A 12968-nucleotide genomic window follows, 5' to 3' on the forward strand; every position below is an offset into this window, starting at 1 on the left:
CTCTTTTTTTTTGCGTTGATCTTTTAATAAGGTTCGCCAATCGCCGCCAGCAACGTCTTCCTGTAGTCGCCCGAAGTCTCACCATGAATGCGCTTGCCGAGACTCTTGCCATAACGTTGCTGGTAGGCGCCCTTTACATTGTTCAAGGTGTTGCGATCCCAGTGACATCGGATGGTTCGAGATACAAGAAGATGATCCTTTGTTCCCATGCCGGCCATTGAGTCCTCGAGCAGCTTGGCTGCATGCATGTACTTGTCTGTGGCGTTGCGTAATTGGAAGAGGAGAGCGTCTTCCATGTGGCCAGAGAATTCCTGCTTCTGCATTAGAAGAATGACTCGATTGGGGGACGAGATGTAACTTACGCTCTTGATAACCTTTTCGAGGTCCTTGTTGAACTTTTGCTTGTAGGTGTGTGCGATGGCACGGATTTGGTTATCGTTTCTTGTGCTCATAATACTGCACACAAGAATCTCGTCCGTACCCATCTTGCCTTCGGTGGCTTTGTAGATTTGCATGACATCGTCCTCGACTTGTCGGGGGTCGACTGGTGCGGAGTCCTCGGCTCTTGTAGCACCAAGAACAATCATGAAGTGTCGCTCAGTCTTCATGCTCAAATCGCCCTTGACTATATCCTCGAGCTTGTCATGGAAAGTGTGGTAGTACGCGCTCTTAATGGCCTTGAGATCCGCATTTGACCGCCCGAGTAGAACGTCGTTTAGAACAATTTCCTTTGTTCCAGGGCCAGACATGGCGTCGTGTAGAGCGTGAACGTCAGACAGGAGCGGGCCACGGGCTAGTGAGACCAAAGCCTTCTCAAACCACGAACTAGTCTCACTCTGAATATCGGCAATTAGGCTGCGACGGTGCTTGCGCTCGTATGCTTGTCGAATCGTGTCAATCTGCAGAGGATCCTTGTTTGCAAGAATGGCGATCAATGCCTTCTCGTCAGTTCCGAAACCCTTCATGGCCTTTCGCAGGCCGTCAGCGTCAGGTTCGCCGTTCCATTGAATGATCTGAGGTGGTCCGTAGCCCATCGAGGGAGGAGTAGGCTGAACTGGTGGTGCGCCATACTGCTGAGGAGGAGGCGCGCCGTACTGTCCCGGTGGAGGACCTGGCGGCGCAGGGGAGTGGTGGCCGTACGGCTGCTGCTGAGGAGGAGGAGCTCCATAATGACCTTGCGGAGGTCCAGGAGGTGCGCCGTAGTGTTGTGGAGGAGGTTGTTGCTGGTAGCCACCGTAAGGTTGTTGAGGTGGAGGAGGTCCGCCATGAGGAGGGTAGTGACCCTGCGGTTGCTGATATCCGCCTTGCTGGGGAGGATACTGCCCCGGAGGAGGTTGTTGATAACCGCCATATGGCTGTTGTTGAGGGGGATATTGACCATAGCCTTGGGGCGGCGGCGGTTCTAGAGGCGTTCAAGTCAGATTTGTTGTCGCAAAGTGTATATATGGGTACTCACGGCCGTAGGGGGCACCATAACCTTGGTAAGACATAGCGTTAGAACTGCTTGTATGTGTATCTGAGTTTGTCTGTAATATGTGATGCGATTTCAATGTTCTACTGCGGGGTGATGTCAGGGAAACGAATTGGCTATTATAAGCGGAGTAGGTAGATGGAAGGAAACTAGAAAGCTGAGCCGAAAGTGGCACTCAGGTCTCTCTTATTAATGCCTTAACTCCGATACAGGATAAGACCTGATTTTCTTGGGGCTTAAAGAAGAGACGCGCCTGCAGTACTCAGCCTTGGAGGCGCTGCGCTGCACTACATTAATGATGGATGGCGATCCAAGTGGGCTGAGAGGCGGAGCATCAGCAACAGCTAAGTCCGAAAGATCGAATGGAAACGTCATTTGCACCACACAAAAGCTCTTAATAAGTCTTTGCCCCCGGTTTTCAATAGCCTTATGAGGGGTGCTTTTAATTAACGTCTGGTCAATGCTGCCGGGACTCGCTCGCCCATCTGCCATGCAGGACACAAACATGCAGACATGCAAGCATTAGGATGACAGGACAGTAGAAGCAGAAGCAAGAATGCCTGACCCGCTTCTGCACCAGGGAAACCCAGGCTCTAGATAATGGATGCCGAGTTATTTCTAGTCAAGTATTCCCGGTAGAACGGCAACCAGTCGAGGCTGAGTGTTGACATTGCGTGGGGAAACAAGAAGCTTGCCAAGCTTGCGAGTCGTCATCATATTCATCACACGCTCAGAAGCAAACTCAGTGGTCACGAGTCGTTTTCTGTTTGTTCAGCCCAGCTCTGTTTCTAGGGTGGCATACTAGACTTTTGAAGCTAACAGATTAGAAACTAGAAACTTATTAATATCTTATGATATGTATATCTTTCATAGCAATATGTATAATGAGATAATACTTGAAATTTTAATACTTTAATGTTAATAATCATCTCAAGAATGGTAATGATCTCATAGAATCAATTATTCCCAAAAATCTACTCATTGAGAACCTTGATTCTTGGAGGTTACCGCGTTTGGACAGACCCAGCAGCCACACTGTGATGTATTAAGCGCCACTTCACAGCCACAGACGCGCAAGTCGACTTCATCATTTCTATCTCAAAAAGGCCACGACAAAAGGGCAGGGAAACGAACAAGCCGGAGTAGACTCCGGCAGTCGCACTAGCAATGACAGCCTCTACTTATTGATCTCCAATCCGGAGAGCCGCTCCCTCACATGCTTTCGCAACTCACGGATGCTACTCTGTACCAAGATTAAGATCGGGCCATCGCTGAATACCCAACCAATCAGAGCTCTTCCTTAGCCGTAGCGGGTGGTTGGTGAACCTCGCTCGCTACAACCCGCCTGGTCCGTCAACGTTCGAGCCCCTAAAAGCCCCCGATTGTTCCTGGATGTTAGCGCGTCCCAACCACCACAAATTCACGTATTAGGCATTTGGCTACTACCAAGCAGGGAGGAGTACAGAGTTCACCAGCCATCTCATTTGTAATGGAACAACTGCCTCCCAATAAAACTGCATTTTCCCTTAACAATGGCCAGGCTGTTCTGTCTCCTGCTCTCACTCTTTATCTCGTGAATCAGTAATTGTCTTGTTTTTCATTCTCATCAGCGGCCTACAGTAAAGCGCACTTGTGAATCACTCTCTATCAATGGTCACTTGTTAGTTGTCAGTGCCAGCAGCTGCAAGCACATAAAAACAGAACCACAACCAGGCACAGCCATTCTTTTACTCTTCACGGCAGTTTTTCAACCCAATTCTCTGGATCGGAGAAACAAAAACACAAACAAAACAACTCTGACAAAATAGCCTCGTCAAGATGCGCGGATACATCCCTCTTCTTCTGGCTCTTTCTGCCTCTTGCACAACCGTTGCTGCGCTCCCCAAGCCCAGAATGCAACTTCGCGACAGTGCAAGCAAGCCAAAATACTCTGTTGTTCCTCTTGAACCTGGCGATGATGATCCCTCATCAGATGGCACTGGAGGCGAAGATGGAAATGGCGGCAGCGGCAGCGGTGGTGAAGATGAGAATGGAGGTGACGTCGTGACAGTCATCCAAACAGTGGTTCAAACACGAAAACCCGTCACTCAAGTCATCACGCAAACAGGGAAGCCTAGCATCGTTACAGTGCCTGGAAAGACTATCACCAAGGCTGTTCCCACTACTGTTTCCATCATCAACCTGGACGACCAGCCAGTTGTCACCCAGACAGTCACTGTTTCTCATCCCAGCGCGTCCACGCCCAAAGAGTCAGGAAAGCCAACAGCCACAAAGGAGCCAGAAACTGCCGAAAGTCAAGCGGTGACGACAGCCCGGGAACCATCCGATTCTTTGACTTCTGTTACTGCTCCAGGTGTGACCTCGCAGCCTCAGCCCAATCCCCAGCCACAACCTCAACCTCAACCCCAGCCTGAGCCGCTAGAACCATCCACTATCCAAAGCATCGAAACACCGTCTACACCTGAGACCCAATCTGTCATCATTGAAACAGTCACCGTAACTCGGACATCTTCAACAAGCGAAAGCTGGTTGGCGACTCAAGTCCCAGAGAGCACTGCAGCTCCTTCTTTAGACTCCCCGGTGGCACCTATCCCACCTCAAGAAACCTTTGTTCCCAACCCTGACAGTAACGAGGATGAACCCTGGTCTACTGTCACAACACCCTACGAACCCCCAGTCGTTCCCACGACCCTTCTCACATCGTGTATCACTACCACGACTACTTCAGACTACCAACACATCACCCCTGAGCCAGCCCCTTCTATGAAGACACACGATGATGGAGCATGGCATACTACGTACCCGGCCTGGAACGGCAATGATCTGGCCATGTGATTTTACACATCTTGCAGAGGAGGATAAACTTTGAGTTTCTAATGGGGGATACATGTTCGCGAGAGGGAAGAAAGAAGAAAGGTAAACAAAGCATTATGGCGAAAGTCATTAGGCACGGTATGACATGGCATTACGAAACCCCCCTTTTGTTTTAGAGATCTGGCGCAGGACATATAGACCAAGCAAGCGATGGAGGCGACGGACCAAGCGCTGGACGTATTGCCATATGTAATGAGTAATAATCAATCAATTCACATGAATCTCCTTATTTTCAGGCTACTGATGAACAAAGCGCGAGGCTTGGATGTTTTTATTATTAAATTAAATGGCACCCTGCTTTAATGATAGCAACTTGACATAAAATATGACAATTCGTCAGGTGTAGTAGTTTTGACTATTAAAATGATATATCACACAATAACTTGTAGAAGAAGTGGCGTCAACAAAGCAGAAGTTTTGCTAATATAGTTTGATACAGGCACAAACAAAGACTCATTCAGCCAAGAGAGAATAATACCCACGTTTTGATAGGTGATATTGGAAATGGAATATTCAGAGAGTGCCGCCACGAGTGGTATCTCGAGATAAATACCTGGCTTCCATGAGAGTAAATGCTCAACTCAGTATTCATTTCGCTCTCATGAACTGTAAGCCTGGTGCAAGCAGTCTAGCAAGTTAAATTTGCAAGTTTATCACTTCGTTTTCGATCTTTCCTGAATTGCATCTCTACCACTATTCGATTCGATCTCAATGTTTGATCAACTCTCCATAAACTCAAAACTGTTCGCATCGCTCTATCCTAAGACCTAGCGGCTACTAACATACCTGTAGAAACATTTCAAACAACACACTTCACGCATTCAAAGCTCCAGCCATGGACTCCTCCATCAATCCCTTCACTGGCGCGGCCAACGACCCCAACAGCCACTCCAACTTTTTGGCCAACAAGGAGACCAACCGCAACGAGGCTGTCATCATGGGCGGAGTTATGATCGGTGCCGTCCTTTTCGTCGCGCTCGTTGGTGTGGGCTGCATGTTCTATAGGCAGCGGGTCCGGAAGATGAAGGCTCAGCAGAGCAAGGGCGTTGACGATGATGGACGGTCTGTTTAAACTGGGTCTTGAAGGGTCTATTTGATGAGTCTGGATACCAGCTTTACTTAATGGCGCTGTGGAGGTTGAGGATGGGGATGCTAAGTTGGGGCTTCTGTTTGTCCAGGCCGGACAACTATTACATTTCCTTCTTGAGGCCGTAGGCTTGTTTTGAAAACCTTTAAATACACACTCCTTTGTTCTCTTTTGATTTTGAATTGTTAAGTACTTGCTTGGTATTGAATTCTTGTTGGATGAAATGCCGTAGTTGTCTTGTTCAACAAAATGGTTTCCAACTTGTTATACAGGGATGCAATACAAGGTACCGAACCATGATAATTGGTCAATCGGGTCATTGGATCTCAGACATGCATATACCTCGAAGTCGGTATATATGGTTTGCCTAATTCTTGATTGGCTTATAAACTGCCACAAGCTGTAGCCAAGCGCGTAATGTACGCACACAAGTCGCAACATTGAATCACACATGATAAGCAGAGCCCAACTTGACTTGACTCGACTCAAATCAATTCGTCCAGTTTCCTCACCGTGCAAGCCTCATCACAATTGCCGTTTAGTGTGACAAGGGGCCTCGAGCCTCGTTCCTGCAGAATCCATCTCCTCCCCATCCAATTCTCGCTTCCATCGTCTTGCTCCAATAAGACTGATACACGTCCAGAACATGACCCACGCTGGGCAGCGATACTTGACTGCGCCAAGTGAAGTGATACGATGCGAGGTGAGGCGGTATGTGAAAAAGAAAGGAAAGTAGATTTATAAATATTGGTATATCAGAACAAAGTGTAACTATTCAAAGCTCTATTCTCTACAATTAAATTCTCTTGGACACTAAATTAATAAGAGTCCGCTTCTCCACAATACCGGCCCATCTCCGTCTGTCTCCGGCTCCGATCTCGAAAGATCCATTTCAACGGGAGATCAACATCAGAATGCGTACTTCATTCGTTCTCCAACTACCCACAACAATAGCGATAGCTATTATGCTCTTCTCATGTCTCGTAATGGCATCGCCAAACTCGGACAAGTTAATTCAACGCGACGAAGAAGAAGGCTCAGGATGCAGCACAGAAGGCCAATGGCACTGCATGACCAATTCATTTCAAAGATGCGCCGAGGGCCACTGGTCCATGAAAATGAACATGGCTGAAGGGACAAAATGTGTTCCAGCAGGTTATACAGATGACTTTAATTTTCGTATTGAGCATGAAGGAAATGACCACGACAATGAGGAGGACCGAAGTGATGAGAATCGGAGTAACGGCGGTGCAAGCCTTGGAGCACGGAATTCAAACAGTCTTATTGCAATCGCGGTTATTTCCTTTTTATGGGCTGTTTTGGGAGTTATCGCATAGTCTAGGGATCAAGGTTTATTGACACTTTAGACGACGACGACATCCAGTTGACGAGAGATTTGGTTTCATGTATATCATGATGGAGTGTATGTATACACCGTGAGAAATACAAAGGAACTACTACCACGCCGAAGTCTACCAGATGAACGGCCCGACGTTCAGACATCATAACCCGGATCTCTAATGGACAATACTGGACCGTTCAAGTTCCCACTACCCTGAGTCCATCATGTTACCGCACCTCCTACTGCGACCTTGCCCAGAGTCGTTCACTCACTCGCCGTCTTGTGGTTCCTCGAAAGCCCTCCTGTCAGGTTAGTCATTAACCTAGTTCAGGGGAGACCTAAGCTTAGAATACAGTAGAAGAAAAATAGACTAAGGGCAGGTCTAAGATGCCATAAAGTGGCTGCATTATTTCATCTCGCAGGCAAGTAAAGTACCTAGTATCAAGTCATGTGCAACCCCAACCGATACTTGCCTGATTGTATTCTCCGCGATTACCAGAAAAGGAAATAATTAGTACTATTTCCGCTCTGACGGTAATTATCAGTTTCAAGGGTCATGTCGTTTCTTAGTTTCTCCTCCAATCATCGGCACTGTTTCATGTATCTGAGGTTGCAAGGACCAACTCTAAAGCCCATCATTACTGGTCGCAAGTACGCTAATACTACTCTACTTGCCCATGAAATGGTAACTTCTTCTTGACCTTGGCTCGCATTTATTTCCTTCACAGTCACTCCTTTATTCTGTATCCCTTTTCTGTTGTTCTTGGCCTGCCTCTCGATCTGGTTATCGCAAAAATGGTCAGCTTCAAGTACTTCGGCGCTCTTGTCAGCGCTGCTCCGGCTCTGGCAGCCTTCGGTGTCACCACCAGTGGGAATAACCTCATCGTTGACTCTGGCAACTCCAACGGCTTTTCAGTCTCTGTCAGCAAGTCTGACTGCTCCATCAACTCCATCAAGTACCGTGGTAGCGAGTATCAGTACAAGTCTCAGACTTCTCATATCGCGTCAGGTCTTGGATCTGCTACTGTCCAGTCCACTGTGCTCAACAGTGAGTATCCCCAGCCTTGTAGCAGACACAGTCCTAATAAAAATCAGACAAGTACATCAAGGTCACTTGTACCACCAAATCTGGTGACTTTGACCTGACTCACTACTACGTTGTTCAGAACGGCCAGAGCAATGTCTACATGGCCACCGACACAAAGTCCCAGCCCAAGATCGGCGAGCTTCGCTACATTGCTCGTCTGGATCGATCTCTGCTGCCCAACGAGATCCCATTTGGCGAGGTCTCCAACACATCTGGCGGTTCAGCCATCGAAGGCTCTGATGTCTTCAACGTCAACGGCCAGACCCGCGCCAAATTCTACTCGTCTCAGCGCTTCATCGACAACGACGTCTGGTGTTTCCAAAGCAGCGGAAAGGACGTTCATGCTTGCATAGTCACTCACGCTTCGCGCTCGTACGAGAAGAGCTCTGGCGGTCCTTTCTTCCGTGATATCAACAGCAACAACAACGGCGACTTCAGTGCTCTCACCTTTTACATGAACTCGGGTCATGTCCAAACCGAAGATTTCCGCCAGGGCTTCCACGGTCCCTACACCTTATCCTTCTCTCGCTCTGGTGTCCCCAAGGCTAAAGACTTCGACATGGCATTCTTCAATGACCTCTCTATCCCCGGATATACTGCCGACTCGTCTCGTGGTCGAGTCAGCGGCACCGCTACTGGTGTCCAGTCTGACTTCCAGGGCGTTGTTCACTGGTTCAACAAGGATTTCCAATACTGGGCTTACACTTCCTCCAACGGCGCTTTCACTTCTCCTTTCATGGTCCCCGGTACTTACACCCAGGTTCTGTACCAGGGCGAGCTCAAGGTTGCTTCCAAGAGCGTGAGTGTCTCTGCTGGTGGCACTGCCTCTTCTTCTATTGCTGCCTCCTCCGACATCACTACTGGAAAGTACACCTCTGTCTTCCGCATTGGCAACTGGGACGGCCAGCCCACGGGTTTCCGTAATGCCGATAAGCAGCTGCGCATGCATCCCAGCGACAAGCGCATGTCCAGCTGGGGTCCTCTGACATACACCGTCGGCTCCAGTTCGGTCGGAGACTTCCCCATGGCCATCTTCAAGGCTGTCAACAACCCCGTGACTATCAAATTCAATCTTCCTTCTGCTATCTCAGGCCAGGCAACCCTTCGCATTGGTACTACCCTTGCTTTTGCCAGCGGTCGACCTCAAGTCACCATCGGCAGCTTCAAGAAGGCCTTTGATGCGCCAACCAAGATTGATTCGCGAGGTGTCACTCGCGGGGCGTACCGTGGCCATGGCGAGGTGTATGATGCTGTCATTCCTGCTGGCACGCTGAAGCAGGGTTCCAACACCATCACTATTGAAGTCATTTCTGGCAGCTCTGGTGCTGACTTCCTGAGCCCCAACTTTATCTTTGACGCCGTTGAGCTCTTTTACTAGATTGCCTTGTTATCTGGGAACAAAGCAATCGTCAACGACTCCGGCTACTTGAATCCGTTCATGTAAATACTACCAAACAAGAGACTGCATATACAAAGTCATGTCAATGAATTTTTAGTCTATATATTTATCTTATCCATACTTGTTCTCCCATGCTATTGATGTCGTGAGAATAAGATGTCCACGTCAGATAACCACTTAACAAGGAATCAAAACTTTTAAGCTTAACACTAGTAGCATGCAAGATCAAGTTTGCTATGCCGAATTAATCATGAGGCCGGACTTAGTAGACGCGGAGTTTGTGCTGGTTGTGCATTCCAGTGGCTGATATCAGCCAGTTTTGTTAGTACTAAACTCTAGTTATCTTGGCAACGATACTATGTAAACCGAGCACCGCTAACAAAAGTGGACTGAAGACATTCTCCGGACATTAGAGCTACCCCCGCAAAGTTATGGTATAAGTATAACGTTCGTTGAAGGATTAAAGTCTTGCACACTCCTCGGTCTATTCTTCTTCGCCAAGTAATCCACTACCACAGCAATCATGTCAACTTCTCAAGGCAGTATACTGGTTACTGGGACCAATGGGGGACTTGGCTCAGCCATTGTCACCGATATACTTCGCAATCCCGAGTTAGCTAGTAACTATACGGGATTGTACACTGTCAGAAAAGTAGCAACGGCAACTCGGCTTCAAAAGATCTTGAGCGCAGCACCAAAGTCTCACAAACACAACATTATCGATATGGATCTCGGTTCACTGGCCAGCGTCAGAACAACGGCAGCCGAGATCAACCGTCAAGTAGCTGCCGGCGACTTGCCTCCCCTCAAGGTCCTTATCCTCAATGCTGGATATCAAGATCACGAACAAATTGTAAGCAACGCCCCTACATGTTTCAAGATTTCGAGATGCTCACTATTCTAGACCATGACGGATGATGGTTATGAAACTAGTTGGCAAGTGAATTTCTTAGCCAATCAACTCCTGGCTCTCCTGCTACTTCAGAGTATGGATAAAGAGAAGAGCAGGATACTCATCATCGGAAGTTGGTCTCATGAGTGAGTTAATCCAATCGGGTAGGTTTGCACAAGCTGACGAGAATCACAGCATCGATGATCCACGTAACAACCTTGGTGGTTCGGCCTGTTACGAGGGTTATGATAGCCTCTTCCCTGGCCCAGATGAGCTCGCCAAGGGTAAATGGAGCAGGCCAGACACTGGAGGAGGGTGGCTCACCGGCTTTCGACGGTATGGAGCAAGCAAGCTATGCGCTGTGATGCTCATGTAAGTCGCTTATCTACTTGTCAACTGAACATTCAACTGACTCATCGATTCCTAGGCATGAACTAGTGAACCGTCTCGCCCAAGATCCGCAACTGTCCAATGTCACAGTAACTGGTCTAGACCCAGGTGCTATGGGGTCTGACCTCGTGCGACGAGGTAGTTCTGTCATGTATAATACCATCAAGTTAGCCCTTCCGATTGTTTCCCCTCTTCTTGTCTGGTACAACCCCAACGGGCCCTATCGTCCCCTATATAAGAGTGCTGCGGATGCAGTCCACCTGGCCTTTGAGACGGAGGCCCCAAAGGGCAGACTGCTGTATTTGAACGGCACGGAAGAATTTGAGACAGGAAAGGAAGCAGGAGATGCTGTCAAGAGAAAAGCCTTGTGGGCATACGGACTGGAAGCGGCTCAGATTAAGCGAGGAGATACGATTCTACAAGACTGGCAGTAATCAGACAAATCAGAGAAGACAACAGGTCATGACCAAGTACAGGTCTAGACTTAAGTATTGCCAGATGTTGGCTATTTATGATTATTTACTTTGGGTCAAAAATTAAGTCGTTGAGAGAAGCTATACTCTGTCTAACATGGCATATTGCTTTTTCCTTACATGGGTCATAAGCCGGAATCACTCTTGAGAATGGAAATACTCTCCGGCATATGTACTATATATATAGTGGTAGCGTACGGATACCCGGATCGGGACATGGATTTAACGCATTGATGTACTAAGAAGAGTCCAAAGTTTATTGTTATTACGATCTGTTGACCCGATGCGACTCGGATAACTCAAAATCTCCTGATGGCTTTCTATTAGGAACAATAGAACAATTTACGCGAACAGCGGTAACAGCGGTAGAATACGGGTCTAACGGGATTGTCAACAGGGGAATGCTGTCAAGGACTGGGATCAGGGTTGTTCATAGGGCTTCAACTTTGGCTGAGGAAAGAATACCGCCGCTCAATATAGGCGGCCTCACGACGAGAAGGAGGAACAAATTCCTGACAGAACAAGTTACAGAAAATACCAGTACCCAATTAGAGAAAATTAACGTCATGACCTGTCAAATATTTAGTTCTTGCCCGAATGAACTCATGGCTTTACAGACTAACAAGGCAGGAAACGACTGGGTTGTTGTTTCTTTTTCTGCTTTGAATGGACCCACTTGGCGTTGAACGTTGAAAGGCATGGAAGGTAGCTCCAAGTTTCATCCAAATAGCAGATACATACCTGCTCTACTTTGAGAGGCCGTCCCCATCCGTAGTGGTCCCCTGAAAGAATCTGAAACAGGCTGGAGTCAGGCACAGTATCCCAAACAGGAATGATCTCTCTCAAGGTCCAGTCGATCCTGCCAAGATACAAGTTTTTGGAAATGGGAGCTTTTGCTATCCGACAGGTGATACAGTAGCTTGAACTTTAGCCTGTGATAGAATGAAGATCACTCCTGATTCTAGTAAACGAACAGGGTATCTTTCATCTGGTCTTTTCTCTTTCCTTGGATCAGTCACTCACTATGCGCAATTGAGCAACTTATTTTACTCATTTAAAATAAACATTTAGAAAATATTAGTTCATTTTGTAGATAGTCTTGGCCACCGCCTTCTCTGACTTCGTAGTACTACCTTTTTAGTAAAAATAGGGCAAACTGGCGCTTGATGAGCGACTAATTCTATTGTCAGTAGTTGTGTAGTAGGCAGTTTGCTCGCGGCTCATCTGAACCAGTCATACTACATACCCCTACTCTAATCGCCACAACCCCGGCGCCTGTACATCCAACAACTTTGTTCAACCTCCATACTTTACGCCACAGACCCAGACAAGACCACATTCAGTATCAAAACAAAAAACACGAGCGAGCGAGTAGTCGGTTTCTCTTATAGTGTCGGTCACAAGACCAGTCTAATGATGCTCGTTCGGTTGGTCGTCTGTCGAGGACCACAAATCTGTCGAGACCGTTGTATTGTCATATCCCTGTCTCATTTCATCTAGAGGCGCCAACAAGCCAAATTGGTTGGCGCTGAATTGAATGCAAGCACCGGGCCTGAAATTAATACACCACCCGAGCGAGTACAGTGGACTCCAACAAACTGGAGACCTGGCCAACCGTTAGCCAACCGTCATCGTTGTGAAGATTCTCATTAAAGAACCCCCAGCTCAGCTTCTTCCTTGTCAATAAGGAATCATATCCCCGTTGGTCTTTTTCTCTCTCTCTCTTATCTGTCGAGCTTGCTTCTCTCTTTTCTTCTTTTTCCTCCTCCTCTTCTTCTTCTCACTTTAGTCCACATTCCTTTGTTTGCTTGCTTGCCCGTTTGTTCGTGCGTTCGCGCAATTCATCATTCTCTTGCTCGACCTTCGACTTGGCTTGGAGCTGGACTCGTGCCTCCAGTACACGACTTCTCAATTCTTTTTCTTATACTCATCCCTTCCAATAATCACACGGGC

At 47.7% G+C, this 12968-nt stretch overlaps 6 protein-coding genes across 6 annotated transcripts; 5 read left to right on the top strand and 1 right to left on the bottom strand.

The window, feature by feature from the left end:
* Positions 1-23: 23 nt before the first annotated feature.
* Positions 24-1490, bottom strand: FSST1_003837 (uncharacterized protein; the record flags this gene model as incomplete). Its single annotated transcript, XM_083229954.1, has 2 exons — positions 24-1402; positions 1457-1490. 2 exons carry the CDS (start codon positions 1488-1490, stop codon positions 24-26), a joined length of 1413 nt encoding a protein of 470 aa, XP_083087267.1.
* A 1799-nt stretch (positions 1491-3289) lies between these two features.
* FSST1_003838 (uncharacterized protein) lies at positions 3290-4306 on the top strand (the record flags this gene model as incomplete). The annotated part of the gene is made up of 1 exon (XM_083229955.1): positions 3290-4306. The coding sequence occupies one exon, from the start codon at positions 3290-3292 to the stop codon at positions 4304-4306; it is 1017 nt and encodes a 338-aa protein (XP_083087268.1).
* An 874-nt stretch (positions 4307-5180) lies between these two features.
* On the top strand, positions 5181-5417 carry FSST1_003839 (uncharacterized protein; the record flags this gene model as incomplete). Its single annotated transcript, XM_083229956.1, has 1 exon — positions 5181-5417. One exon carries the CDS (start codon positions 5181-5183, stop codon positions 5415-5417), a length of 237 nt encoding a protein of 78 aa, XP_083087269.1.
* A 661-nt stretch (positions 5418-6078) lies between these two features.
* Positions 6079-6769, top strand: FSST1_003840 (uncharacterized protein; the record flags this gene model as incomplete). The annotated part of the gene is made up of 3 exons (XM_083229957.1): positions 6079-6135; positions 6259-6415; positions 6486-6769. The coding sequence occupies 3 exons, from the start codon at positions 6079-6081 to the stop codon at positions 6767-6769; spliced, it is 498 nt and encodes a 165-aa protein (XP_083087270.1).
* Positions 6770-7569: 800 nt separating this feature from the next.
* Positions 7570-9239, top strand: FSST1_003841 (Rhamnogalacturonase B, N-terminal-domain-containing protein; the record flags this gene model as incomplete). The annotated part of the gene is made up of 2 exons (XM_083229959.1): positions 7570-7822; positions 7870-9239. The coding sequence occupies 2 exons, from the start codon at positions 7570-7572 to the stop codon at positions 9237-9239; spliced, it is 1623 nt and encodes a 540-aa protein (XP_083087271.1).
* Positions 9240-9783: 544 nt separating this feature from the next.
* Positions 9784-10976, top strand: FSST1_003842 (uncharacterized protein; the record flags this gene model as incomplete). Its single annotated transcript, XM_083229960.1, has 4 exons — positions 9784-10113; positions 10165-10298; positions 10348-10524; positions 10580-10976. The coding sequence occupies 4 exons, from the start codon at positions 9784-9786 to the stop codon at positions 10974-10976; spliced, it is 1038 nt and encodes a 345-aa protein (XP_083087272.1).
* Positions 10977-12968: the final 1992 nt, after the last annotated feature.

The sequence above is a fragment of the Fusarium sambucinum genome, chromosome I (genome assembly GCF_050947815.1).
Source record: "Fusarium sambucinum isolate potato_lamoka chromosome I, whole genome shotgun sequence".
Taxonomy (NCBI): Eukaryota; Fungi; Ascomycota; class Sordariomycetes; order Hypocreales; family Nectriaceae; genus Fusarium; species Fusarium sambucinum.